Below are 25,627 nucleotides of genomic sequence, written 5' to 3'. Positions count from 1 at the left end.
AGCGCGTGCTGACTGCACGTCTGGCTGTAGTTGGTCCCTCGCGCCGTGTGTGCACGTCTCTCTGTGAGATCTTGTTGGCAATATCAGTAGCCTACAGTACAAATTCCATTTTCTTGTAGACCGACGGAACAAGTTGAGGCAGGTAAGAGCTGACATAGGCTATGACTTAACATTAATTTGATCGATTGAAACAATTATTCAGCACATCTTTAATAAGGATCTTGTTTGTTCTCACACTTGAACTTCACTGTATCACTGCAGTTGTCGGTTAGTGTCTGTAATAAGATAGCATAGCAACCGTTTTTTGTTGGTTGTGTGAACTTGTGTCCATTGCTTACCAACGTCCCCTCCCCCAAACCACTTCCTGCTCTGCAGTGTGCCACGTGATTTCACAGAAGAGGCTGAGACCAGATCGACCTTATTCTTTGTTGAGACTGAAAGTGAAAGTGTAAGTGTGTAGGCTACCTGAACGTTCAACCAAAGAAGGTACACAATGAGTGACTCAGAGAGTGAGGGTGGGGACATCTCTGAGGCGTGGAAAAACAGGTTAGTAATATGCACATATCTCAGGTAGTTCATCTGACTGTGATATAAAGAAAATAAAGATAGCCTCCCCGTAGGCCTACACTGTTGCTGCTGTTCCCGAAGTGATTCAATACACAACGTTTATACTAATGTTGCGGTTAACTTTTGACAAACTTCTGGCAATATTTTCTAGTGAACTCATTTGTTTCCCACAGATATGCTGCAAATCTGCCGCAAACATTTCATTTTTGTAAGGGGTCATTTAGAGCAATTAAGAAATGAAATCATGAACGCCTACTTTTACACCGTGAAACCTTTCACTATGCCCTTAATACTATAGCACCCCATGGACTAAAGGAAGAGTTTGTCGTAAAGAGGTACTTGGCAACTATTTCAACGTAATAAACCCATTCAGTGGCGGAGCTAGGGGGTGGCTTAGGGGGCTTAAGCCCCGAATCTTTTTTCAAAAGCCCCGAATCTTTTTTTAGTGTTTTAAATTCCCGGCAACTCTTATTTCCAATATAACTTCCCCTCGGTTTCTCTATAAATGTCACCAAATGCTCTATTACTGAGGAAATATATCCCTTATTTTCAAAGCCCAATATTGAAAAATAATTTGACTTGCTACACGATCTATGCCAGGTCTCTGGGCTATGGTGATTTCAATGGTTAGATTGATTTGTTTAGATTCAGTGAAAATGCTGCCTTGACAACGCTACGTCATGGCTTCGGTGTTCCAAAAAGCCTCTGTCAGAAGTCTGTCACTTTTACAGTCTGTGATAAAACACTTTGTGCACATGTTGTTGAAACGTTATGGATATTAGAAAGTTTTTCAAAAGACCACCCAACTCCGTTCAAGCAACAGCATCGCCCAGTGAACTGACGGATGGTGTTGTTTCAGGTTGGTGATTTCACGTTAAGAGCTTTCTGTCAGTTAGGCAGGCTAACGTTAGGCTACTTGGCTAGCTCCCTAAATGCTTAACGTTAACGTTAAATGTCCTCGTTCGTCGGCGGAAAAGGCAAATTCAATACTCTCATAGGCTAGCTAAGCCTACTGCAGAATAAGAAATTCCAGCTCCCAAAACAAAGTGATCCTCGTCTTGTAATAAATTAGGCTACACTGTTTTGAAATGTCAGAAAAAACCATTAACAGTTATCTGCCCATGTCAACTTTTCAGTGTCATATCGATATGTTGCATAAGCCTACCTTAAAACCTTGTTGACCTATCCACCACCACAGATCTTATAATCCAAGAGTCCACATAAATATAAAAGTCATGTTATGTTGTTTTGGCTGCCTAACTACAATGATATATTGAGAGGAAAGGGCCCTTTCCATAAGTGTGTTAATCAAGCACCATGCAGTCTGCATTCATAATCTAGGTGCTTGATTTTATGCACCTGTGTAAAGGGGCCTGATGAAACCTATGAATAATCTTGCTAAATTACAAAATTAATATAATTTAGAAACGCCTATGTCAAGATGATAATGCAGTCCTTCTAAAATACCCTTATCATGATCATCATCATCATGTATCATGATGACTGGCCATACTGTAATTATATCATAATATTATGTAGTATAAGATATTCTATATATTTGTCACACAGATGAGATCAGGGAAGAGGAAGAAGGAGAATAGCAATAATAAACAATAATGTCATATCAAACAATAGCCTAATGAAAATAAACAAATACTATAATATACAAACCATAAGAAACGCTTAATTAACTAAGCTAAACAGATATGAACAGATATTGCCTCTTGAAAGACCCAAAACTATAATTTTGTGTCACAGTGTAGTGCCAGTCAGATACCTTGCATCTGTTGAATGTTAGTTTCACATTTTTTAAGTCTCAATGTGTCCATTAGTTTACACAAAATTCACTAAAAGTCATTATTTAGCCAAATAACTTTTAGTGTCCCGCCGGCGGGACGGTTACCCCCCTCCCCCACCTCCCCCCAACATTCTAAATCAATTGTATGCACCATATTGCTATGTAGCATAGTAATGTTATACACCATTTCAAAGCTTTGACTCTTGGGAATCCAAAAATGACAACTTTTTTTCATGTACAATCTGTATAGTGCTTTACATTCTCAGATTAATTTTATTATGTCTCAATTAAATTTGATCCAAAATGCCCCCCTCCCCCTCCTCCGCTTTTGGTGATACCCTGACTTCTGGCTGCAGTGTAGCTGCAGCACAATAAGTAGATGCCTCATATTGGGTACTGAAATATTCACAAGAATCCATAGAAATTGAATCTTCATGTTGTATTATCCAATATTAGTTGTACAGATGTATAGTCTATCTTATACACACTCATTGAACCAACAAAGTAAATGCAAAAATAGAGACTTTTCTTGTAATTATTCCATATTTTGTGTAGTCAGTCTATATCAGAACACCTGACATACAATCTAAATAGTCCACAAGAAACCTCAAAGTGTTACCTTTCATTTGAGACCAGGATTATGCTTCTACACAAAGGGGTTCATGTGCATTTGATTGTCAGTATGCATTTTGGATAACAAAAAGTCCTATGGGGAGTATCCATAGGCATTTTACAAAACGCATGGGCATACCGTGGCAAATAATCTAATAAAATAGTCTAAAGCACTCATATTTTCATTCTATATTGATCAGCTTTTGCACACAGCTGGTTGCTAGGGCTTAGTTGTGTTTCTAAGGGATATCAAGTGACCTAGAGGGCTGAAATGTGGTCAGTTCAGAGATGCTTGTAATCCGGCAGAAAGAAAAAACTATATTCTAGCCTCTGTAGCTCTTTGTCAGTACATCACACAGTTATCTTGACTGCTTCCTACGAAAGCTACAGGTTCTCAGCTTTCTATAGAGGTCCAGCACTTGATGGTTGACCCCAAAAGAGGTGGGAACAATGCCCTTGTAAATAGGCACAGTGCAATTTTAGGCAAAAAAAACTTGACATTTTTACTGAGAACTATGTAGTTAGGGGGTTATTTAAAAAAAAATTAAATGGGCTAAGCCCCGAATATTTACAATGTCTGGCTCCGCCCCTGAAACCCATAGACTATATGGAACTGGACAGTGTGCCGTCTGTTAAGAGTGATGCGAGCGCTAGTCCAGAGCCCCCTGGTGGCTGGTTGCAGTACAAAGCGTAACTCTGCCCATCTCCATGTATTTCAATGGGCAAGTAGCCAACTTTCCGTGTCACTTTTCTCACCTAAAACTATTTTTGCATCTACAACTTTTTATTCGAAAAAATAGTTTTCAAGATGCTTCAATACACACTATTTTTCTTTTCTCGCTGAAATTATTTTTTTAAATGTTATTTTAACAAATCTAAAAAGGGCGTGTTTACACCTATGATTGACAGCTGGCTGGCAGAAGACTCGACTCTTTGTCGCTACCTTATTTTAACGACACCTGATATCGACACGTAATCTAACCTAAATAAGTGTTGCTGTTATTATCATTAGGCTATATCTTATCACAGTCTGATTAAATACATATTGATAGTCATACATTGTGTGATTGTTTGTAAGAGACATCGTTGTTAGTTGTGACTGATTCTTAGTGAAAAAATGTGCTGTTCTTTCGTAGATGCTAAGTATATTAGCTTATAGCATGCTAAATCATGCTAGCATTAGCCAGTTGATAGGTAAAGTAAAAGGGCTCTGCTATATTGATCCGAAGTAACGTTAGCCATAGTCACGATCATTTACAGTCCTACTTGTTTCAAATGGTTTAATGTAACCAGTGATTGCCGCCACCACCGTTGCAACTTCATTTGAATACACTTAAGTCACTGGGAGAAGGCGATGTTAAGTTTCATTAACGTTAACTCTTGCTTAGTTTTGCACGAATGGCAATAAACGTCACCTAGCCTGCTAGGTCGACAACCTTGGTATGACCATTTATTAATAAGCCAGACAAATAACGTTACTTGTTTTTTAGTGAACACATATTGGACCATAGCTTAACGTGAGGAGGGATTCAAAGTTACAAATGGACAATTTGCTTAGTATGCTCATAACAGCGGTATCTGAAAATGCTGAGTTAAGGTATCGTTGTTACCTGCGATTGCACTCCTGGAGAAACATTTTGCATTGGTATGATTTGCTCAGGTCTTGCCAGTGATGTGTAAATCCTCCCGTAGACGTACCCCATTTGAATACGTCTAAATTGAAAACTGTGACAACTCATCATAGGCTCTCTTAATATGTCTGTAATTGTATGACTCTACCACAGGGTTGCTAGTACTAGTCTTTCACCAGAGAGGGTGCTCCATTATAAATCAAAAATGTAATATTGCAGCCTTCATGTCGGCTGTAAAAATATGAGAACATAGACCTACTACATCAGGATACTCTGTAGACATTGTACACACAATCAGGAAGCTACTTTGCTGTTCAGTGAGTCATGTGTTTAAAGTGGTACTACATTTTAAAGAAACATATTTTTATTTTTTACTTCAAGTGCATAAGAAAATACCACATTGTGATGGCTAGGTTACAATTTTGTCCAAAGCCATATACAAATACAAAACAATATAATACTTACATTTAACAGGGATCAATCAATAGCCTAATGAACTAAACAATGAAAATGGGGGGGGGGGGGCAATAATAAATAACAATGCCAACAATAACATGGTAACACTACATTAAGGAGAATATCAATAAAAAAACAATGTCAAATTAATCAACAGCCTAATGAAAATAACACAGTACTATACAAACCATAACACTTAAGAAGCGCTTAATGAACTAAGTGCATGTTGAACAGATATGCCTTTAGACCACTCTTAAAAGACCAAAAACTATTACAGGAATGAAGAGCACTGAGCAACTCATTCCACCAACATGGAACCACTGAGGGAAAGAGTCTTGAATTTGACCTAGCGTTTAAGACTGGTCGACATAACAGACACTCAACAGAAGACTGCAGTGGTCGGTTGGGGATGTACATCTTGATCATTGAATCAAAATAACAAGAAGCAGATCCAGTCGGTGTCCTATAGGCCAAAGTGAGAGATTTAAATTTAATTCTGGCTACTATAGGGAGCCAACGGAGAGTAACTAGGAGAGGGGTTACATGTGTCCTCTTAGGCTGATTGAAGACCAGGCGGCATTCTGAATGATACTTCAAACAAAATAAATAAAAACATTCAAAATTGATTTAGTATCAACCAATAATTATTCTGATATTAATGTTCTTCTAACTTCTACATCTGTGTGTAGGCTACTGTTAAATACCAAGGCAGTTAAATGCAGTGGTATAGTCTATGTGATACACAGGACTACACAGTAAACCCACTTAAAAAGCATCACCATCTCAGTATACCCATTTAAAGGAACCGTATGTAAGAAATGTATTTCAATTAATCATAAAATGGCCCTGATATGTCACTAGACATTAAGAAATCATGTTCATTACAAATACTTATATCACTGACAACAGTAGTCTGGCCAGGATATTGTCATTTAAAAAGTGAAGTTGCAGCCCTCAACTGATGTTGATGTTGTGTTTTGTCATGTCATGTTGTGTTTTGGCCTGATGCGCCACCCTCCACCTATTTACTAATCACGAAGTCAGTAGTGTTTTGGCATCTGGGTTGGCAACCTCGAGTCAGGGGGGAGGGAGAGGGGATACACCACTCTACAGTAATTTGAAAGTGATTGCAGTACCAATTTTGGCCACAATCTTACAAATGGTTCCTTTAAAATAGGCAAGGATTGCTCACAGTATACTCACCACTACAGCTAATTAGACTACACCACTGGTTAAATGGCGCATTGCAATTTACAATTTGTGTGAGTTCAGGGGCATACAGAAAGTTGAAGTTTGGGTGGCATCAATAAAGAAAATAAAAGAAAATAGAAACAAAGTGATGTGTACAGCCTCAAGTATGAATGATGTCAAGTTAACAGAAGGTTCAGAGCAGCGGCAGACCTATCTTGGTGCCACGCAAGTTATTGAAAGTCATGTGTTTCGTAGTGGTGCTGTGCCCTGTCCCATGTATAAGGGGCTTCAGGTTGATCCAGTGACAGTGAGTGGTGTCAGGGAGATGAATGTCTGGGAACTTGGAGAAAGGGGGAGGACATGCCACCTCAGACCACCCCAGCCAAACCACTTCACGTAGGCATTCCCTTGCAGACTAATGGAGACCTCCTTGCCGCCACCTCCAGTACATTCAGCCATCACCCATACCTTATCTGCAAAAAGGAAAGTTACAATAAAGTTAGTCAGACATTTTTACAATATTACAAAGCATATAATGAGGCACTCAACACCACTAGTAATACCAATTCATTAAATATATGTGTGCAATAAATGTCACTGCCTACCAAATGTTAACTACACGTTTAAACATGCAATTTTAATATTAAATTCTATATTTAAATATGTGAATGTTATCAACTTGCGTCAGCTTGAAAAATAACGTTATCAGTATGACTGATCATGGACGTTAGATGACAAATTGAGGTGTTACTTTCTTAATATTCACCGATATCCCTGGGAATTTGTGACTGGTTCTTGGCGTAGTGTTTAATGTAGGCGTTGCATTTATCGATCATTCACTTATGCGGTCTACAACTACCGACCTACCGTCACAGATGTAGCTCTAACAGAGGTGTCTTTGTTGTTAACGTTAGAAAAAATGCAACGTTGGCAAACTGGCTAGTAGTTACATTAATATGACAAGTTGATGAGGTCCATGCTTCATATAACGTTAACTTACGTTGCTTTATCACATCATAAACTGTACTGACTGTGTAATCTCCATGTACAGTCAATGGTTACTCTGTTGAGATGGCATACATTCAGATTGAGATATTTGAAAACAGCAAAAACTAATAAAACCGACTAAACATGCATCGACTCTTACGGGAGCTGTTTGCTAATCTTCACCTCAATGACTAACGTAGCCTACAGTTTACAGTAACGTTAATGTAGCTGCTAACGTTAGCATGTAATTCGCTGTCCGTATTTCTGTTGTTAGCTGATTAGTATTCACCATACTAATTTCTCACAGTCTGTAATCAACATAATAAGCTCTCTTAGACGTATTTAAGAACAACAATAGACAAAAAAACGTTTCAGTTGATACACAACACTTACCAGACAAGAACAAACCGAAGACTGTTGTTTGTGCTGTTTAGCTAACTCACAGCCGCTAAATTCATCCAGCCAGCTAGCCTTCGGCTCCGAGTCGACCTCATTATCGACCTGTGTTGTGGAAAGGACAAGGGGGCGGGTTTCTATCGACAAGGGGCGTGTTTAACTCGCTGAGTGGGCGTGCCTGACCACGACTCCTCTTCACTGCGCATGCTTCAACTTCTGCTGTGCAGCCGCACTTCAAATTGGTTGCAAATTTTCCAAGATGGCGTCGCCTCGGCGGCTTCAATTCCATAGAACACTGCTGAATGCAACCACACTGTCCAGTTCTATATATACAGTCTATGAATAAACCCGTTTAGAAATCATTTGGATGGTACATGACCTGTTCCGGTGAAAATGGTGACTTTCGCTGCCTCTAGCGTCCCCAGGCAGAACGCCAACCTTGCAACAATAGGCGAGTTTGACTTGCGGCAGATCTGTGCAGATCTGACTTGATGTGATGCATGCTGGGTTGAACACAATGCATACTGGGATGGACGCAATGCTTGCTGGTTAGAAATTCTGTCCGACTTCTGTCAGCCGGGGAGGGACTTACCACCGTGACACCATGTCACATGGCCTTAAAATATCGCGGGAGTCTTAGCCTGCAGACAGATCTTGCAGTTGCCTTCCACAAGCTGCACGAGCTGAAACACGCCCTCATGACGTCAGTTCAAAGACGTGATAGGGCCATTTGGGAGGAATGTCCTCATGACGATTATGACGGGAGGCTCATGCTGCTTCCTTATGTTGGAATATGCGAAAATAAACAGAAATCGAAGGGATACCTTCTTATATGTGATTTCTGCAACAATGGTAGGCTAGCCTACTGAAAACATTTGGATATTCTGTTATTTTCTGCTGTTGGCTAAATAGATAGACACACATATAGGGGAAACACTTGATATTGAATTTATGTGCTACAATGCAGGCCTGTTAACTGTATGACAACAGTGGTTTATTTAAACTACATCATAAGAATTTATTTCGTCAGTCATCATGCTCATTTTAATGAGTAAGAATGAAAGTTCTGCTGTGTTTATTGCAAACAACATTCCGCGATATCTCCCGCGATGTCTCCCGCGAGTCACGTCAGGCAGACTGTAGCCTGCCTGTCCGGGATGAGCTGCCCTCTGTTGTAGCTCCTCCCGGCTAGCCTCTGAAGATCACGTTTACGTAGAAAGCCAGACCAAGTCAGACTCAGCCGAAGTCGAACTCGCCTATTGAGACTATCGTCCCGGAAAGAGAAGTGAGAAACAAGAAACGCGTTTTAAATTGTGTTACTTGCCTTGGAACATCCACATTGTTCTGCCGAACTTATGCTAACCGTTTCGCTAGCTTGTATCCATGTGCTAGCTTTTCCCACAGTTTTAAATAACATAATGCTTATGAACTAGCCTACTTCAGATGACAATGTATTTGACTCTTTATTCTGTCTGACTTATCTTTATTTCTTTACATTTGGTGATACGGGATAGCCTGTTAATCCTCTATGATCCTAGTTTACCAAAGATTTTATGGAGACTTCTCATGTTTTGTTTGGTGGTGGATGTGATATGTAGCCTACAGCACTTGAACAGACTTTTTTTGGGGGGTTGATACTGTATCCAGTGAGCAAACATTTCTTAATTGTTATGACGGCATCTTGGTACAATTATTCAGCACATCTTTAATAAGGATCTTGTTTGTTCTCACCCTCCCAAAGCCCCCCCCCAAAAAAAAGCAACAATCGCAAAGTCGCAATCACCAAGAGCATATTATACCCTATACTTCTATACTAACAAATCCGGCTTCTGCATGGCTTGGTGGAGATGTATGTACCGGTATGTACAATAGTCTCAGCATTTAGTGCATTCAAGAGACAGAACAGATGCACAAATGTTTTACATAACATTTTTACAATGAATCTTTCACAGAACTTCGTGGCTACAGAGTAATTAGCCCATTAAATGTTTCAATATGTAGCCAATCAATTATCATTTGGCTACAACAGTGAAATAAAGCAGATAGCTAGGGAAGCATTGAGTTAAAACCAGACTTTTTAAAATGCAAAAATTTGAAATTATCCAATCCAATCCACTTTATTTATATAGCACAGTTTAAACAAACACAAGGTTCCCAAAGTGTTGTACAGCAAGATAAGAAACACATTAAGACACCACAGAAGCACAATAATAGGATAAAGTATTACAATTAAAAGAGATAAAAAATAACTAAAATAAATGTTAAAAAATAAAAGTAAAAATACATAAAAACTAAAATAAAAGTAAAAAGAGATAAAAACTAAAATAAAAGTAAAAAGAGATTAAAAAATAACTCAAATCCAATAAATACATTTTGTACCAGTTGCAGACGAGCAACGGAGGACCCGCTATCCCCCATATAAAGTGCATTGCAGTAATCCAGCCGGGTGGTCACAGAGGCATGGATTACTGTTTCAAAGTGCTTTTTTGAAGGACTGGTTTAATTTTTGCCAGCTGCCTCAACTGGAAAAGGTTGATTTTACCACAGATTTAGTCTGGCTGTCAAATTTAAGTCCACTTTTACCCCCAAATTTGTCATGATTGGCTTGTGGTACTGTGCTAACAAACCCAGATCAACCAGGGGGGTCACAGAAGTGCCACCAAAGACCATGACTTCAGTCTTTTTTTCATTAAAATTTAAAAAGTTAAGAGACATCCAGGCTTTAATGTCATGTAGGCACTCTAGCAATGGCTTAATACTGTAGGCATCTGACTTTTTAAGAGGGACATAAATCTGTGTGTCATCCGCATAGCAATGAAAAGAAATGCCGTGTTTCCTGAGAATTAAACCAAGGAGGGGGAGAAGATAGAGAGAAAATAAAAGAGGGCCAAGCACAGAGCCTTGTGGTACCCCATATGAGAGGGGGACAGTGGAGAACACAGAGTCACCAACACTAACACAGAGGTTCGATGTGACCGGTAGGACCTGAACCATTCCAGAGCTGTGCCACTGATGCCCACCCACTGCTCCAAACGGGCAATCAGGATTTCATGGTCCACTGTATCAAAAGCAGAAGTCAGATCAAGCAGTACAAGGACAACGCAGTGACCAGAGTCAGTAGCTAAAAAGATGTCATTAAAAACTCTTAAAAGCACTGATTCTGTGCTGTGCAATGTTTTAAAGCCAGATTGGAAGATCTCAGTCATATTTTGTTCATTTAAAAAGTCCATGAGCTGGGAATACACTTCTTTTCTAAGATTTTAGACAGAAAGGGCAATTTGGATATCTTTAATGTCAAAATGTCAAACTGTCTATGGCAGTTTGACAGGTGTCGAGAAACCATGAGTTCAGAGCCTCAGTATCATACCCAGATGCAGGCAATACACAGTTTTGACTGAAGGCAGTTGTGAAGCGAGCAGCAGTGGAAGGGTTAATAACCCGACATCTACGAGCAGCAGCAGCGCAAGGTTTGGCTGCTTGACAGCAAACAGAAGCTTCAAACAGTACAGGCATAGGGTTAGAGAAAAATGCATCACAGATCTCCAGATTGTCAACAGGCAGACTGTAAGATAACACAACATCAAGTGTGTGACCACGTTCATGTGTAGGCCCAATTACAGACTGTACAAGATTAAACGAGTCGATAATGTTTAAAAATTCTCTTGCCAATTGGTTCTCAGGGCAACACACATGAATATTACAATCTCCCACAATAAGGACTCGGTCATATTTAGGCATAATATCCGCTAAGAACATAGAAAAGTCAGATAGAAAGTCTCTGTTATATTTGGGAGGCCGATAAACCACCGCACACAACACCATGTGAGAAACACCCAGCTCAAACAGACTTAGTTCAAAGCTAGTGGTCGATGGTAGCGATAACTGTTTGCATTTAAAGCCATGAAGCAGGCAATTAGTGTGTATGGAGTAAAAGTAAATCATTGGCTACACTGTTGCATGTAGTTCAAAGTCAAGTTCATGTTTATTGTTTCACAATCAACTATATCAACATTTTATTTTACACTGGTCTCCTTTCAAGACTGAACTTATAAACACACAGACTTTTTCATTATTAGGCCTAATGGCATATCTTTGCTTTAAAAGGTGAGCCTTACAACACACTGGCATTCCAGACTAAGTGAATAACTCATAGTCTACACAACACTTCATATTAGGCTATGTCTATTAACTCTTATATCATTTCCTTTTGTTTAACAGGTGACCATACACACACTTGACTCCTTGACTTTTTAATATGTAGCCTAAATCCATGCACAACATCTGACATAACACCATTCGTATCTTCTCCTCTTTTAGTTGATCTTAACACACTGGCCTTCTTGACTTTACATGTAAACCCATAACATCTGACATTAACACACATATTCATTCTTATTATCTTTTCTCTTCTTTTAACAGATGAGCCTAATTAACTGGCCTTCTTGACTTTGTACACATTTCACAATAAAGATAATGTTATATTCATATTGTTTTAACAGGTAAGCCTAACACATTGACCTTCTTGAGTTGAATATAGGCCTACATTCACAACTATCAACCCTTATTATCTTCCCATAAGATACTGGCCTTCTTGACTTAAATTGTGTAAACTCAAACAAAACATTTAAAGCTATCAACGATTCATTTTCTATAATTTCTTATAGCAGATTACTCAGTGGGCTTCCTTCTAGACTTTAAATATGCAAACTGGTGCACAATATCATCAAAATCCAAACTTTCAACAACTAGGGTGACTAGACGTCCTCTTTTGCCCGGACATGTCCTCTTTTTGAAACCTAAAAATGTGTCAGGGCGGAATTTCAAAGTCGTCCGGGATTTTCTTATTCTAGCCTCAAACGTGTTCACAGCGAATTTGCATTGCTCTCTCTTTCATTCATAGATCTATCTATGTCTTTCATTCACAAACTAGTCACGCCTCCCCTTACGCTTTGCATTGAGTGGAAAGTGTAGGGTGTAGAGCCTGACCTTAGCTACCGTCATTGGTCGATAGTAATCTCTGTAAACATTTAATTGGTCAGTCAGTCACCTCAATAGCGCAAACTTCCTTGTTTAGTTTAAGTTCACTGACGAATTAAAACGTAAATTTCCATGTTTTTGTCTCCGTCGAGATCAACATGAAGCTGAGTGCCTGACCTGCAAAGCATGCACTTACGTGTCGGTCGCAAATAAAGGTGCCAACAACCTAAAGGTAGGCTACACAATGTTCAGCAAAGCATCGAACGGCAGCGAGGGGTGAGAGCTCATCAGCTACAGTGAGTTTTTCGACCTTAACATTACGTCTCCAAAATCATTTTGATGGCACATAACCTCATAACCATAGACTGTAAAAATATAACATGACGAACGGCACTTCTGCCATTGTCTGAGCTGCCTTCTCTAAACGATTGCAGACCTAGCAACTTTCTAGTTTCCGGTAGGAAACTGCACTTTGGTTATCTCTTTAAACTGCCTTTAAGGGATAGCCTGCACACTGACAACAGCAGATGTCAATAATCCTCTATCTACTGTACCCTATATTCAGGTGAATTAAATATGTTGGCATAACATGAGGGATAGATGTAGGCCTATTTCTTTACAAAAGAAATATCTAATAATAATAGATTGAAAAGAGGTAGGCCTAATAATAGAAATTGTCAAAATTATAGAGCTACTGTAAAAGATTCAGTTTGTATTTTCAGAAACACCTTGGATCAAATGTACAGTAGAGAGGCAACATTAAAGATGGGTCGCCATTCAAATGTATCTTGCGTGTATAGAGCTCAAAAGCCCCGCTTTTATTGTAATTATTGTTTTTGCACATTTAAAACTTTCAAGTGTTCAAAATAGTATTTTGAGGCAGTGTTTTTCTGTTAGCGTTTGGCCGGCCAATAAAGCTCATTATCATACATAGTCACCATGTATGTTGACACATGCTGAAGTGTCCTCTTTTTCACACACTCAAATCTGGTCACCCTACAACAACTTCATGTTCTATGGCCAGCAAAGAAAGTGCAGAAAGTCTTGTCAGTGACATAGTGGTCCTTAACACATTTTTAACTAGTTTTAGAACAGAAAATGACCTCTCACCCTCACAATTAGAGACAGGCAGTGTTAAGAACATTTGAGTGCAACATATACATTTGGAATGTTGTCTTAAGGCCATTCTTTTCCAGAATGTGCAACAACTGAGCAGGAGAAGTGTCACTGGACACAAAGTGAGTGAACTGCATGAGTTCGTCTGCTAGGGACGCATCTAGGCCTGTGGGATAAGTGGAACTCAGCCTCGCAGCTCGTTCGCGCACATCACACTCATCATAGTCCCTGTCAAATACAACGGCAAAGAGCTCACACACATCTGTGTAAGCACTGATCCGTTTTGATAGGCAAGAAGTGTGGTCAATAATTACATAATACTGTATGTTTCAACTTTAAATTTTAGACTGCCATTAGTAAAGATGACCTCATCGTTGTCACTCTCGTCAGCAAATCTCTTTCTTTTTCTCCTACGTGAAATGTCATACTGATAGTCCTGTGTATTTTATTAGTTTATTATAGATCCGGCCCACCACGCATTTAATCCGGCCTGCCAAGCGTTTAATTAGGTTATCATAGGCCGCTCGCAATTTTTTTCCAGCGATAGACGACGCTGGGAGTAACTTTAGGCTACTGCAAACTGCTTTACACTCTTCTTACAGAGTGATTACAATGTCAATGTCAAAACAGCTTGTTACATCGAGATACATAGTATCTCTTTTGCAGCAGATCTAACTACGTTATGCTACTCCATTTAATTGGGAACGCATTTGAGCGTGCACGCACGAGAGGGAGAGAGCGCGGCAGGTTCCAGCTGGCTTGTCATTGTTGATAATTGATATCTACTTTTTAAATAAGAAACTTTTAAAAGGAAATCGCGATGGCAACAGTTCCCACTACTGACCACTTATAAACTGTGAGAGGGCACGAGCCATAGGCACAGCACTTAGCCATAGGCTATCAGTCTCTCCCACATTCAGCTCTGTGTCCATGCAGAGTGACAACTCAATGGGGTACCCTCGGATACGGATACCGCAAGCCCGGTGAAGCAACCAGCAATTGGTGACTCCACCTGAAGCCTCAGCTATGTTCCTGAGGCAATCACTATAGCCACTGATAACACCACACTATAAAGCCCCCCCCAGGACGAACTCCAAAGGGAATTCGACCCCATCCTAACAGGGACAGAACAATAGTGATTAACAATGTGACTGTGCCAAGCCACGGAACTTCGCAACAGAAAATTAGGTTTTACCTAGGCTACCAGAAACCAACAGATAAACTCACCTATAGCGACACAAACTCTCCTAGAACAGAATGAAATTGAAGTTTTAGGATACTTCAAACAATCAGACCAAACACTTAACTTACCCTCTCGGTCTCCCAAACAAACAGTCAAGCACGATAATCACTTCAAACGCTACACTTAACAAGCTACTACTACGTGCCGATGTCACAAGGCCTACAGCTTCATTCACAAATTACCAAACCGAAACAGAACCTAAATTACACAGACCATACAGAACGAGTTCTAATTTAGACAAGCCCCCATGTCACAGTTTGGCTCTTAACTGTGACAGAATTTGGGAGACCACACAAGAGGTACAGCAGAGATATATAATTTATTTACAAAAGTAGATGTACAACAATAATTCAAAGAGGATTAGCCTCTGCCAGAACATTTAGCCCACATGGGAAACACACAAGCTCCAAGAGGGTGAAATGCTGCAACAGGCAGAGTTCTTAAGGTAGATTACACCGGGCCCAGGTGTAACCCATCCAGCTGCAACCAGCCCTGCACAACATACACAGCACAGGACAGGGACCACCAGTGGCCCGGTGGAACACTGCAGACTGAGGAGTAGTGACAGCTGGCACCCCACTACAGGGGCCGTGACACGAGCTAGGAACAATGTCAACTGTCATGTGTATATATCCCCTCCCGTCCTTTTGTTCTGTTAACACCTGACGAAGCCCAACATTGGTTGAAACGTTGTGTATTAAATCACTTCGGGAACAGCAGCAACAGTGTGCGGGTATCTTTCTTTTCTTTATTTCACGGATCTACTTTACCCTGTACTAAGTTGGATGTGTGTGAACTCTCTGCTACTTTAGTTTATCTGACTGTAGCAGGGAGACATTAATGATTAATAACATCTACCATGGCACAACAGCTTTGTGTTTAGGCCAATGTCTGTGCTTGTCAAGATTGTTCTCTAACTACTGTACATGTGTATCTAGTTCTGAAGAGAGATCAGTCTCTCCCACATTCAGCTCTGTGTCCATGCAGAGTGACAACTCAATGGGGTACCCTCTTAACTTTACAAAGGAAGATCATCCTGCTGAACAAAGGCAGGTCACTTTCATATGTGCTTTATTTTAAAGATAGTGAAGACTATTACATAAGTATTGAAGGAGGATTCATGACTAGACTAAAATATTGACAATTATACTAAATTTGTACCACATTGTGAACAACTTTGTTGTTTCCATCAGTAATCTTAAGGAGAGACCGGACTCTCCTGTGCCTAGCTGTGTATCCATGAAGAGTGACGGCTCAATGGGGTACCCTCTTAACTTCACACAGGAGGATGGCAATACTCAGCACAAGTACGGGGACTTTTATTGCATTTATGACTTTATGAGCAATGGCTCTGAAATTTCCCTAGGAATAAATAAAGTATCTATCTATCTATCTATCTATCTATCTATCTATCTATCTTTACCCTGTACTAAGTTGGATGTGTGTGAACTCTCTGCTACTTTAGTTTATCTGACTGTAGCAGGGAGACATTAATGATTAATAACATCTACCATGGCACAACAGCTTTGTGTTTAGGCCAATGTCTGTGCTTGTCAAGATTGTTCTCTAACTACTGTACATGTGTATCTAGTTCTGAAGAGAGATCAGTCTCTCCCACATTCAGCTCTGCGTCCATGCAGAGTGACAACTCAATGGGGTACCCTCTTAACTTTACAAAGGAAGATCATCCTGCTGAACAAAGGCAGGTCACTTTCATATGTGCTTTATTTTAAAGATAGTGAAGACTATTACATAAGTATTGAAGGAGGATTCATGACTAGACTAAAATATTGACAATTATACTAAATTTGTACCACATTGTGAACAACTTTGTTGTTTCCATCAGTAATCTTAAGGAGAGGCCGGACTCTCCTGTGCCTAGCTGTGTATCCATGAAGAGTGACGGCTCAATGGGGTACCCTCTTAACTTCACACAGGAGGATGGCAATACTCAGCACAAGTACGGGGACTTTTATTGCATTTATGACTTTATGAGCAATGGCTCTGAAATTTCCCTAGGAATAAATAAAGTATCTATCTATCTATCTATCTATCTATCTATCTATCAATCACTGTTCATGGCATTCATGTGATTAATATATTTTGCATTGTTAACATAGCCTAGTGTAATACACATTTTAAATTTTAAACATTTCACATTTTAAATGTAATATCAATATAATAAATTCTCCTAAATAATTTATCATAGAATGCCCTGTTCTGTTCAGAAATATCAATATTCTAATCTAAAACAATATTTTGTTTTCGCCAGTTTATTTCACAAGAGACTACACTCTCCCACACCCATATCCATGAAGAGTGACAACTCAATGGGGTACCCACTGAACTTGAGCAATGACTACGCTCAAGAAAAGTAAGAGATTGTTTAACATCATTATCAGTATAAAAATGTTGAAATATGACTACAATTGCACATGCTCATATAGATGTTTCCCCAAAATGTATGACTTGTCAGTATTTGACAAGTCATACATTTTAGGGTGCCATCTTGACATCACAGAGGAAGATGTCTCCACCCAACAGAGGTCAGAAAGTTTATATATATATATATATATATATATATATATATATATATATATATATATATATATATAAATTATAAATAATGGAGAAAATATGTTATACAACAATTAAGCTAGTTGAACTATATATATTATTTATCTATGCGTGTTTTTGATGCTTTTATACAAATAAAATTACAGAGAGCAATTGCAGGGACAGTCCCCCTCGAGCAATGCAGGGGTGCCACTACGGCAAAACAGTGGCAGCCGGGAATGACTATCATGCTGCCACTTCGAAGAAATGACTTATTCATTCCTAAATTTATTAATTCCTTATTAATTCCTCATTGGACAAAAGACAATCCATGACCAGCAGGGAATTGCTGGCACAACCCCACTTGGTCTCATCATTGCTAGTAATCATTCCATGTTTAATATATTTAACGACAACATTCCATTCAAAGTGAGAGAACAGAATGGCTGACAGCATTTAACCATATGTTTGACATTGTTCAACTGAGGAAAAGGGGTATACAGACTAGGATGAATGTAGAAATTGATATGTACCATGAAGGTGAATGTGCAAATTCATGTGCACAGTCTCTCTGAGTGAGCTTGACTGCAGTGTTCCTGTTCACTGTTTAACACTGCTTGGTGGCAAAACCTCTGGTTGGAACTATTTTTGACTATTGGATAGATATGAATTAACAATTTCGACAACCTTTATGATTCTTTCACAGACATGACTTACAGCATACAAAAGCGCAACTCAAATGTATGTTGAAGAAGACATTTCAGTGTGTATTTGAAAGCAGCACCCAGCAGAACACCCCTACCTGTCTAAATAAGGTCTACACAGATTTGTATGTTACTGAGGGTAGAGGACTGGAGGTCAATCAGGAGCATGAAGTCAAACAGACTGAGAGATCATTCAGAAGACCTGCCACACAGGATAAAGCTATTAATTGCAGTGATATCTTCAAACCTCTACCTGGACAACAGAAACCCATTAGAACTGTGCTGACGAATGGCATTGCTGGAATTGGAAAAACTTTCACAGTACAAAAATTCATCCTTGACTGGGCTGAAAATGAAGCCAATGAAGATATTCAGTTAATGTTTCTACTTTCATTCCGAGAGCTGAATTTGTTAACAAAGACGCTTTTAAGCTTAACAGAGTTACTGCAACACTTTGTTAAGGACATAACAGATATTGATATATTCAGGAATTTCAAAGTCATGTTAATCTTGGATGGTCTAGATGAAAGTAGAATTCGGTTAGACTTTAAAAGTAGTGAAACATGTTGTGATGTGACAGAGGAAACATCATTGGATGTGTTGCTAACAAACCTCATTAGGGGGAATTTGCTTCCCTCTGCTCTCCTCTGGATCACCACCCGACCGGCAGCAGCCAGTCAAATCCCTCCTGAGTTTATTGACCGGGTCACAGAAATAAGGGGATTCACTGACCCACAGAAAGAGGAGTACTTTAGGAAGAGAATCAGTGATGACAACATGGCAAGTAGAACTATAACACACCTGAAGTCATCCAGGAGCCTCTACATCATGTGTCATATTCCCGTCTTCGGCTGGATTGCAGCCACGGTTTTAGAGAAACTGCTCAGTGAGACTCACACAGGAGAACTCCCCAGGACTCTCACTCAACTATACACACACTTCCTAATCACTCAGGCAAATGTTATGAAGGAGAAGTACACAAAGAGAAAAGATACAGATGAAGAGATCATTTTCAAACTGGGGAAACTGGCTTTCCAAGAACTGGAGAAAGGCAATCTGATCTTCTATGAGGAAGACCTGAGAGAGTGTGGCATTAATGTCAAAGTAGCCTCAGTGTACTCAGGAGTGTGTACTCAGATCTTTAGAGAGGAGTCTGGGCTGTACCAGGGAAAGGTGTTCAGCTTTGTTCATCTGACTGTTCAGGAGTACCTTGCAGCTCTTTACGCTCATTTATCTTTCCTAAATGACAATATGAGTGTGTTTGAATCAGAACAAGCCAGTCCTAGCTCCAGAGGCCAACGTGTCTCCAGATTGCACAAACAGGCAGTGGACAGAGCTATGAACAGTCAGAATGGACACCTGGATCTGTTCCTCCGCTATCTCATGGGTTTTTCACAGATCTCCAATCAGAATCTCTTGCAAAGCCTGCTGCCACTGAAGTGGAGAGGCATGAAAACAGATGACACAGTCAAATACATCAGGCAGAAGATCAAGGACAATCCTTTACCTGAGAAAAGCATCAATCTGTTCCACTGTCTGAATGAGCTAGGATATCAGCATTTGATTGAAGAAGTCCAAACTTACCTGTGCTCAAAAATCCTCCCCAAAATCAAGCTCTCTTCTGACCAGTGGGCTGCCCTAGTCTTCATACTCCTGACCTCAGAGAATGACCTGGACATCTTTGACCTAAGTCAGTACATGGGATCCAATGAAGCTCTACAAATGCTCCTCCCTGTTGTTAAAGTTGCCAAACAACTTCTGTGAGTGAAGGTTTTTTCCCCACTTTATCACTTTTAAAACTTTTACTGGCCAAAACTTGCTGAAGTACCTCAACAGTCAATGCAATTAAGTATGGGTATGTATGAGTGTATCTGTGTCTTGTGTACTGTTTTGTTGTTTTTTGTGTGTATGAAGGAACCCCTAGAAAATGAAATGGCCCATCTCAAGGGGTTTATCCTATTAATAAACTTCTGTTAAAATGATAGCTAATTTAGACAATAACCTTACTGATACATTTGACAAGTTTCATTCATACTTCGCTTCTGTAACATTTGTTTGCTTTGATCTCAGTATACTCATAGCTTCCAAATATATTGCCAAACCACTTGAGGACTACATCAATTTAATGGAAATCATTAACAAAATATGTTATTGCTCAGAATCACAAAGTGTAACCTGACAGAGAAAAGCTGTCAGATGCTTGCTGATGTTCTCCGATCAAAGTCGTCCACTCTGCAAGAGCTGGACCTGAGTGGGAGTTACCTGCAGCTCCGAGAGGTGAAACAGCTCTGTTTGGCTCTGGGGTCTGAAGACTGTAAGCTAGAGAAATTAAGGTGAGTATATAAAGTTCACTTCCACATGCAAGGACAAAAAATAAATTTGGGGAGTTGTGGTGCAAGCAGCACATTCCTGAACACTTCCTACAAATAGCGCAAATGTCATGCCTTATACTGTAAGTGAAGCTCAGGTACTAAAGGAGCATTTAATCTGTTGGATTCGGGTTGTCTTAAACACACCAATATGTTTGTGAAAACACTGCACTCCATTGACTTGCATTGGACATATTGCTATGAAGAGAGTGTGGCCCAAAGATAGCCAATTCGCATATTTTAGTTCATATCGGATATCTATTTAGCTAACTTAGGATGGTATCTGGGAAACACAAAGCTTTTGACATCATATCAAGAGTTATTTTTTCATGTTCAAAAATCCTACATATGCCATCCTTAAGCACGTATTTACATACATGTCTCCTTCCAGGTTGAATGGCTGCAAACTAAATGATGAGAGTTGTGATGCAGTGATTTCAGCTTTCAACTCTAATGCAGAAAGTTTAAGAGAACTTGATATGAGTGGAAACCAACTGAATGACTCTGTCGTTAAGAAGCTCTCCGAAACTCTTAGGACTCAAAAGTGCAAGCTTGAAGTGTTGAGGTAAGTTGTAGTGCTGTTGTAGAACTAAAAGGTATTTAATATTGATGCCAAGGGGCATAGATATAAATTTCCCCATGGTGTTGCTTTGAGGGCTATCACATGACTGGGTAACAAAATTCCCACCACTAGATCCACATGTAGTGTTTGTCCTTAATCTACAGGCTGAGATGGTGTGGTGTAAAACAAGAAGGGTTCAGGGATTTGACATCTGCCCTGCAAACAAACCCATCACATCTGAAAGAGCTGGACCTCAGTATGAACACATCAGGAGATGCGGAAGTTCGTGCACTGTGTGAGGTTCTGAACCAACCACAGTGCAGACTTCAAGTACTCAAGTGCGTAGTCCTTCACACCAAATGTTTATGTTTCTAAGGCTTTTTGGTGGACTTTAGTTGGCTATTTAATGGCTGCATTGTCTCTCCCCACTAAATAAGGTTGAATAAGTGTGAGCTCACCCATGACTGCTGCTCGTCTCTGGAATCCATCATGAGCTCGGAGTCTTCTAGCCTCATAGAGCTGCATCTGAGCGACAACAAGATTCAGGACTCTGGAGTGAAGAGAATAGCAGCCGGGCTACAGAAAGCTCACTGCAAACTAGAGGTCCTCAAGTAAGTTTTCAGGAAATCAATGATGTGTGCTCACACACACACACACACACACACACACACACATACAAAATTTCCACTCATAATATGCTTTGTTCTGTGGCTTGTATCAAAGAGGTGACATTTAATTTACACATTCCCATCTCTAATGATTTCAGGTTGTATAACTGCAGCATCTCAGTAAACGGCTGTGGATTTCTGGCTTCAGCATTGAAACAAAACTCTTCTCACCTGCGCGAGCTGTATTTGAACTGGAATCATCCAACAGACACGGGAACAAACCCGCTGAAAAAGCTGCTGGAGACTCGTCCTCCAAACCTTAAACTAGAGAAACTCGAGTATGTATCTCTCTACTTCAGTTCTAGCTAGTGGATAAAATCAATGACTTTTAATAATATAATAATTATATGAACGAATTACAGAGAAGAAATCACTGTTTTCTCTTTGCAGCATCAACCCTCCAAATTCAGTTAACTGAAGATGTTGACTTCTACCTGAATGAAACCAGCACAGGGCTTAAAATTCATTTTTCAAAATGGGGGGGAATTCCCCCCTTAGGTTAATCATGTAGGGGGGATTTACACAATTTGGGGGGGAGGGGGGGTCGATTCTGATACCAAGTCAAGAATTGCGATTTCAATACTTCGATACTTAAAAAAAGTGTTTGATTTTGGGGCCCCCACCACCCTGACGTCATCAGTAATATATACTGTAATGGGATCATTCACAACAGTGGACATCCTAGATTCTGCTTGACTCTCTCCACACACACAAACACACACTGAAAATGATAGCTTATGTGATATGTTTCTATCATATATTTTTGAATTCATATAGAGTGTATTTATTTAATAATGCATTTTTTAAAGTATAGCATTTTACTAGTAATTACTATAGTAGCTAAACATATTTAGTCATTTGAATGCCTCATATTGACGTTTAACCTATAACACTTAGGCATATCTTTAATGTGGTGTGTAGGTCCAATTGAGTGCACATTGGTGATGAGTAGGTGTAATTCAGTGCCTGTCACTTTAAGAAAATACCTGAGAGTAATTCTATGGAGTAATTAGCCCCCCTTCAACCTGACGGTTTTAGGCTGTAGTCGCTAGTGAATAAAAGTTGTGCATAGTGCGGTATGTGTATGCAAATCATTATGTTTTCTATGTCATTAGATACAATAAATGTTCAAAAAACTAACATGTCGAAGACAATCTTTCTGGGATCAAGTGTTGACGTGACCTGAGCTAGCAGGATAGTTACCAAGGAGCTCTTTCCAGATGTAAAAGTTTGCCATGGTAGCGTAGCCTATTTGCGTAAGCGCAAAGTGGTTCTCTCTCTCTCTCTCTATCTCTCTCTCTCTGTGTGTGTGCGTCTGCATGAGGCTATGTTCAATTCAACTCGGTAGTTGATCAGTCCGGTCAATAGCACCGCATTCACGCCACTTAATGATTAGGCTATATTAACGTCATCAGACAGGCTGTAAAAGTGTATGCGGGAATTTCTCGCATTATGATGGCTAGAGTTGCGGGACTTGAACAAATTATGCGCAATACCCGCAATCCCGCAGTGAAATTTAAGCCCTGCAGCATCTAGCTGCTATCACAGTCAGAGGTCACATCTATCATGGATCCCACACCCAGAATTCCATTTCCATTTAGTCAGTTGGCAGGCGCTTGTAGACCATATCATGACGTGACATGGCAGCTGGCATGGTAGGGAGAACACTGACTTACAGGCAGAGCTGCAGGGGTGCCATTACCTGTGGCTAACTGATTAAAGGAAACACCTGTCCTCACTGTCAGGGCACGTGGCTCAGTCAAAGTCGTTTTAGGCAAGTCCCTCCACTCGGCGGCCATATTGCAACACTTTATGGGCACTTACCGGGCATCTATTTCGGCAGAAATGCATGTGTGCAAGGCTGACACCAATCTTGCTCTCACAGCGGGGAGATCACAACACATGATTGGCACAATGTCTTCACAACACACCACATTATTGGTTCAATGTATTTACAACACAGCACATGATTGGCTCAATGTATTCACATGGCAACGTTTTGCCGCGGAAGGTGTGTGATATGTGTAGACAACTGCCATATTGGCGTTACAAACTAACGCTATGCATTTCTATGGAGGATTTTTTGAGTGCTGTGTCTCCTCATTAGAAAGTCTCTGGCTCAGTACACCCACTGTAGCAGGGGCATCCCTATGTTCCCAGGCTCCTATGTTACCAGGGCCCTATGTTCCCCAGATTAATATGGTAGATCAGGGGTCTCAAACTCAAATGAGCTGGGGGCCAATTCTGTCAATGTCATCTGATTGGAGGGCCGGCTATTTCTGGAAATGCAATGTTCTTTTTTTCAAATACCACACAAAACCGCAAACAGAAAGTGCAAGTGTTTTTATCTAGTTTTAGACACCTGTGCTAGCAACATTAGCTTATAAATAAAATGATGATAAAATAAATATTAATACAAATTATAAAACAAATGAAAAGCATAAAAACAGGTATGTGTGTGTTTCACACCAAATAAAAATATTTTCCTCTCATAACTTTTTTAAACCTGGCAAACTATAGGCGTCAGGGTTAAGAAAGCAACACCATTGGATTTTTATATCAAAATTTCAAAAGGCCATGGCTTGAAAGTGGTCAGAGATAAAGTCCTACTGTAAATGTAAAAATCTTTGAGTAAAACAGAAGTTTATGAAAGGGGTAAATTTACCCATCTAATTTGCCACTGGATGGCAAGCACCTCAAATTATGCACCTTTCAGTAAATACCGGATGAACATATTTGAGCAGGTTTACTTTCCTTTTTTCATATTACCCACATAACAAATTAACAGGAAAACACCCAAGATGTATACCAACACCTAAGATGTATATGGTTTCTAAACCACAAGGCCTACAATAAAGTATTCTGGTCAAATCAGTTCCTATCACGGGTAATCTGAGTACCCAGAAGTTCGCATCATATTGCGGGTGACTTTGTAGTTTAGAGCCCTATTTCTACTAGCCCTGCTGTCTGTACCACGTCCATTACGGACACTATCATCACGATTACCACTGCAACCTCCAAGCTATGTTGGGCAGAGGGTTGAAATAAGCATGGTATGCTTAGTGGACACCGTTGTATACACGCAGACGCACCTCCATTCAATAGACGATCGATCATAATCTCCTAAAGGATATTCTCCTTCAGATTTAAAATAGGTGAATAACATAGCCTACCTAAGACTTCATCATACGTAAACGTTTTTCAACATTTGGTGTAGGCCTATTTCTGCTTAATTTCTGCTTCAATTTATGCAACACTATGGCCTGCATCGCTTCCCGTCATTACAAATGCACGTCTTTGTGTTTCTCGCGTGTAATACAAGTATTTCCTGGAAACTTTGCGCAGCGATTTTGGGTTTGAATGAAGCTCTGGATGTCTAGCACATAGTGGAGCAGAGTACAAATGAGATTTGTCACCGTACTTGGAACTATCGTTTATTTTATTCAGTATCGTTGTTTGTCGCAATTAAAAAGTCTCAAGGGCCGGATTGCATTATTATTTTGACATACGTCGCGGGCCGGACGCGGGCCGGATTTGGCCCGCGGGCCGGGTGTTTGAGACCCCTGTGGTAGATAATGGGAACATGAAAAGAGTCCTATGTTCCCAGGGCCCTACTGTATGTTTCCCAGTTAGAGGCTCCTATACTGTATATTTAAACTTAAAATGTATCCTGACCTGAACATAATAGAAGGGTTAATGGCTGAATCTCTATGCCCCCCCCCCTCAGGTCTAAAGCCCTGAACCCTCAAAGACTTAACTGATGTCTGTTGATAAGTGATTGAGTTTGAGAGAAT

At 39.9% G+C, this 25,627-nt stretch overlaps 1 protein-coding gene across 6 annotated transcripts; it reads left to right on the top strand.

The window, feature by feature from the left end:
- On the top strand, window positions 1-23,717 carry LOC121684213 (NACHT, LRR and PYD domains-containing protein 3-like). Of its 6 annotated transcripts, XM_042064179.1 has the most exons (15): window positions 1-142; window positions 376-546; window positions 15,913-16,023; window positions 16,168-16,281; window positions 16,566-16,676; window positions 16,821-16,934; window positions 17,247-17,348; window positions 18,237-19,994; window positions 20,394-20,567; window positions 20,995-21,168; window positions 21,330-21,503; window positions 21,603-21,776; window positions 21,932-22,111; window positions 22,224-22,278; window positions 23,360-23,717. In XM_042064179.1, the coding sequence occupies exons 2-14, from the start codon at window positions 494-496 to the stop codon at window positions 22,249-22,251; spliced, it is 3,267 nt and encodes a 1,088-aa protein (XP_041920113.1). In that variant the 5' UTR covers window positions 1-142; window positions 376-493; the 3' UTR covers window positions 22,252-22,278; window positions 23,360-23,717. The 6 variants fall into 6 exon arrangements, with proteins under 6 accessions (XP_041920113.1, XP_041920115.1, XP_041920116.1 ...); XM_042064181.1 differs by lacking the exon at window positions 16,566-16,676; XM_042064178.1 differs by lacking the exon at window positions 1-142 and having other exon boundaries at window positions 367-546; window positions 16,566-16,679; window positions 16,818-16,934.
- The last annotated feature ends 1,910 nt before the right edge of the window (window positions 23,718-25,627 follow it).

This window comes from Alosa sapidissima, chromosome 15 (assembly GCF_018492685.1).
Source record: "Alosa sapidissima isolate fAloSap1 chromosome 15, fAloSap1.pri, whole genome shotgun sequence".
In the NCBI taxonomy this organism is placed as follows: domain Eukaryota; kingdom Metazoa; phylum Chordata; class Actinopteri; order Clupeiformes; family Clupeidae; genus Alosa; species Alosa sapidissima.
This window is presented reverse-complemented; position numbering and strand designations above follow the sequence as displayed.

What these genes read in the sequence shown, in the direction of transcription:
- LOC121684213 (XM_042064178.1), top strand. Translation starts at nt 494, where the DNA reads ATGAGTGACTCAGAGAGTGAGGGTGGGGACATCTCTGAGGCGTGGAAA. An exon ending in AATGACTACGCTCAAGAAAA is followed by an intron (nt 17,349 to 18,236) that starts GTAAGAGATTGT and finishes ATTCTTTCACAG; the next exon opens with ACATGACTTACAGCATACAA. An exon ending in TGCAAACTAGAGGTCCTCAA is followed by an intron (nt 21,777 to 21,931) that starts GTAAGTTTTCAG and finishes TAATGATTTCAG; the next exon opens with GTTGTATAACTGCAGCATCT.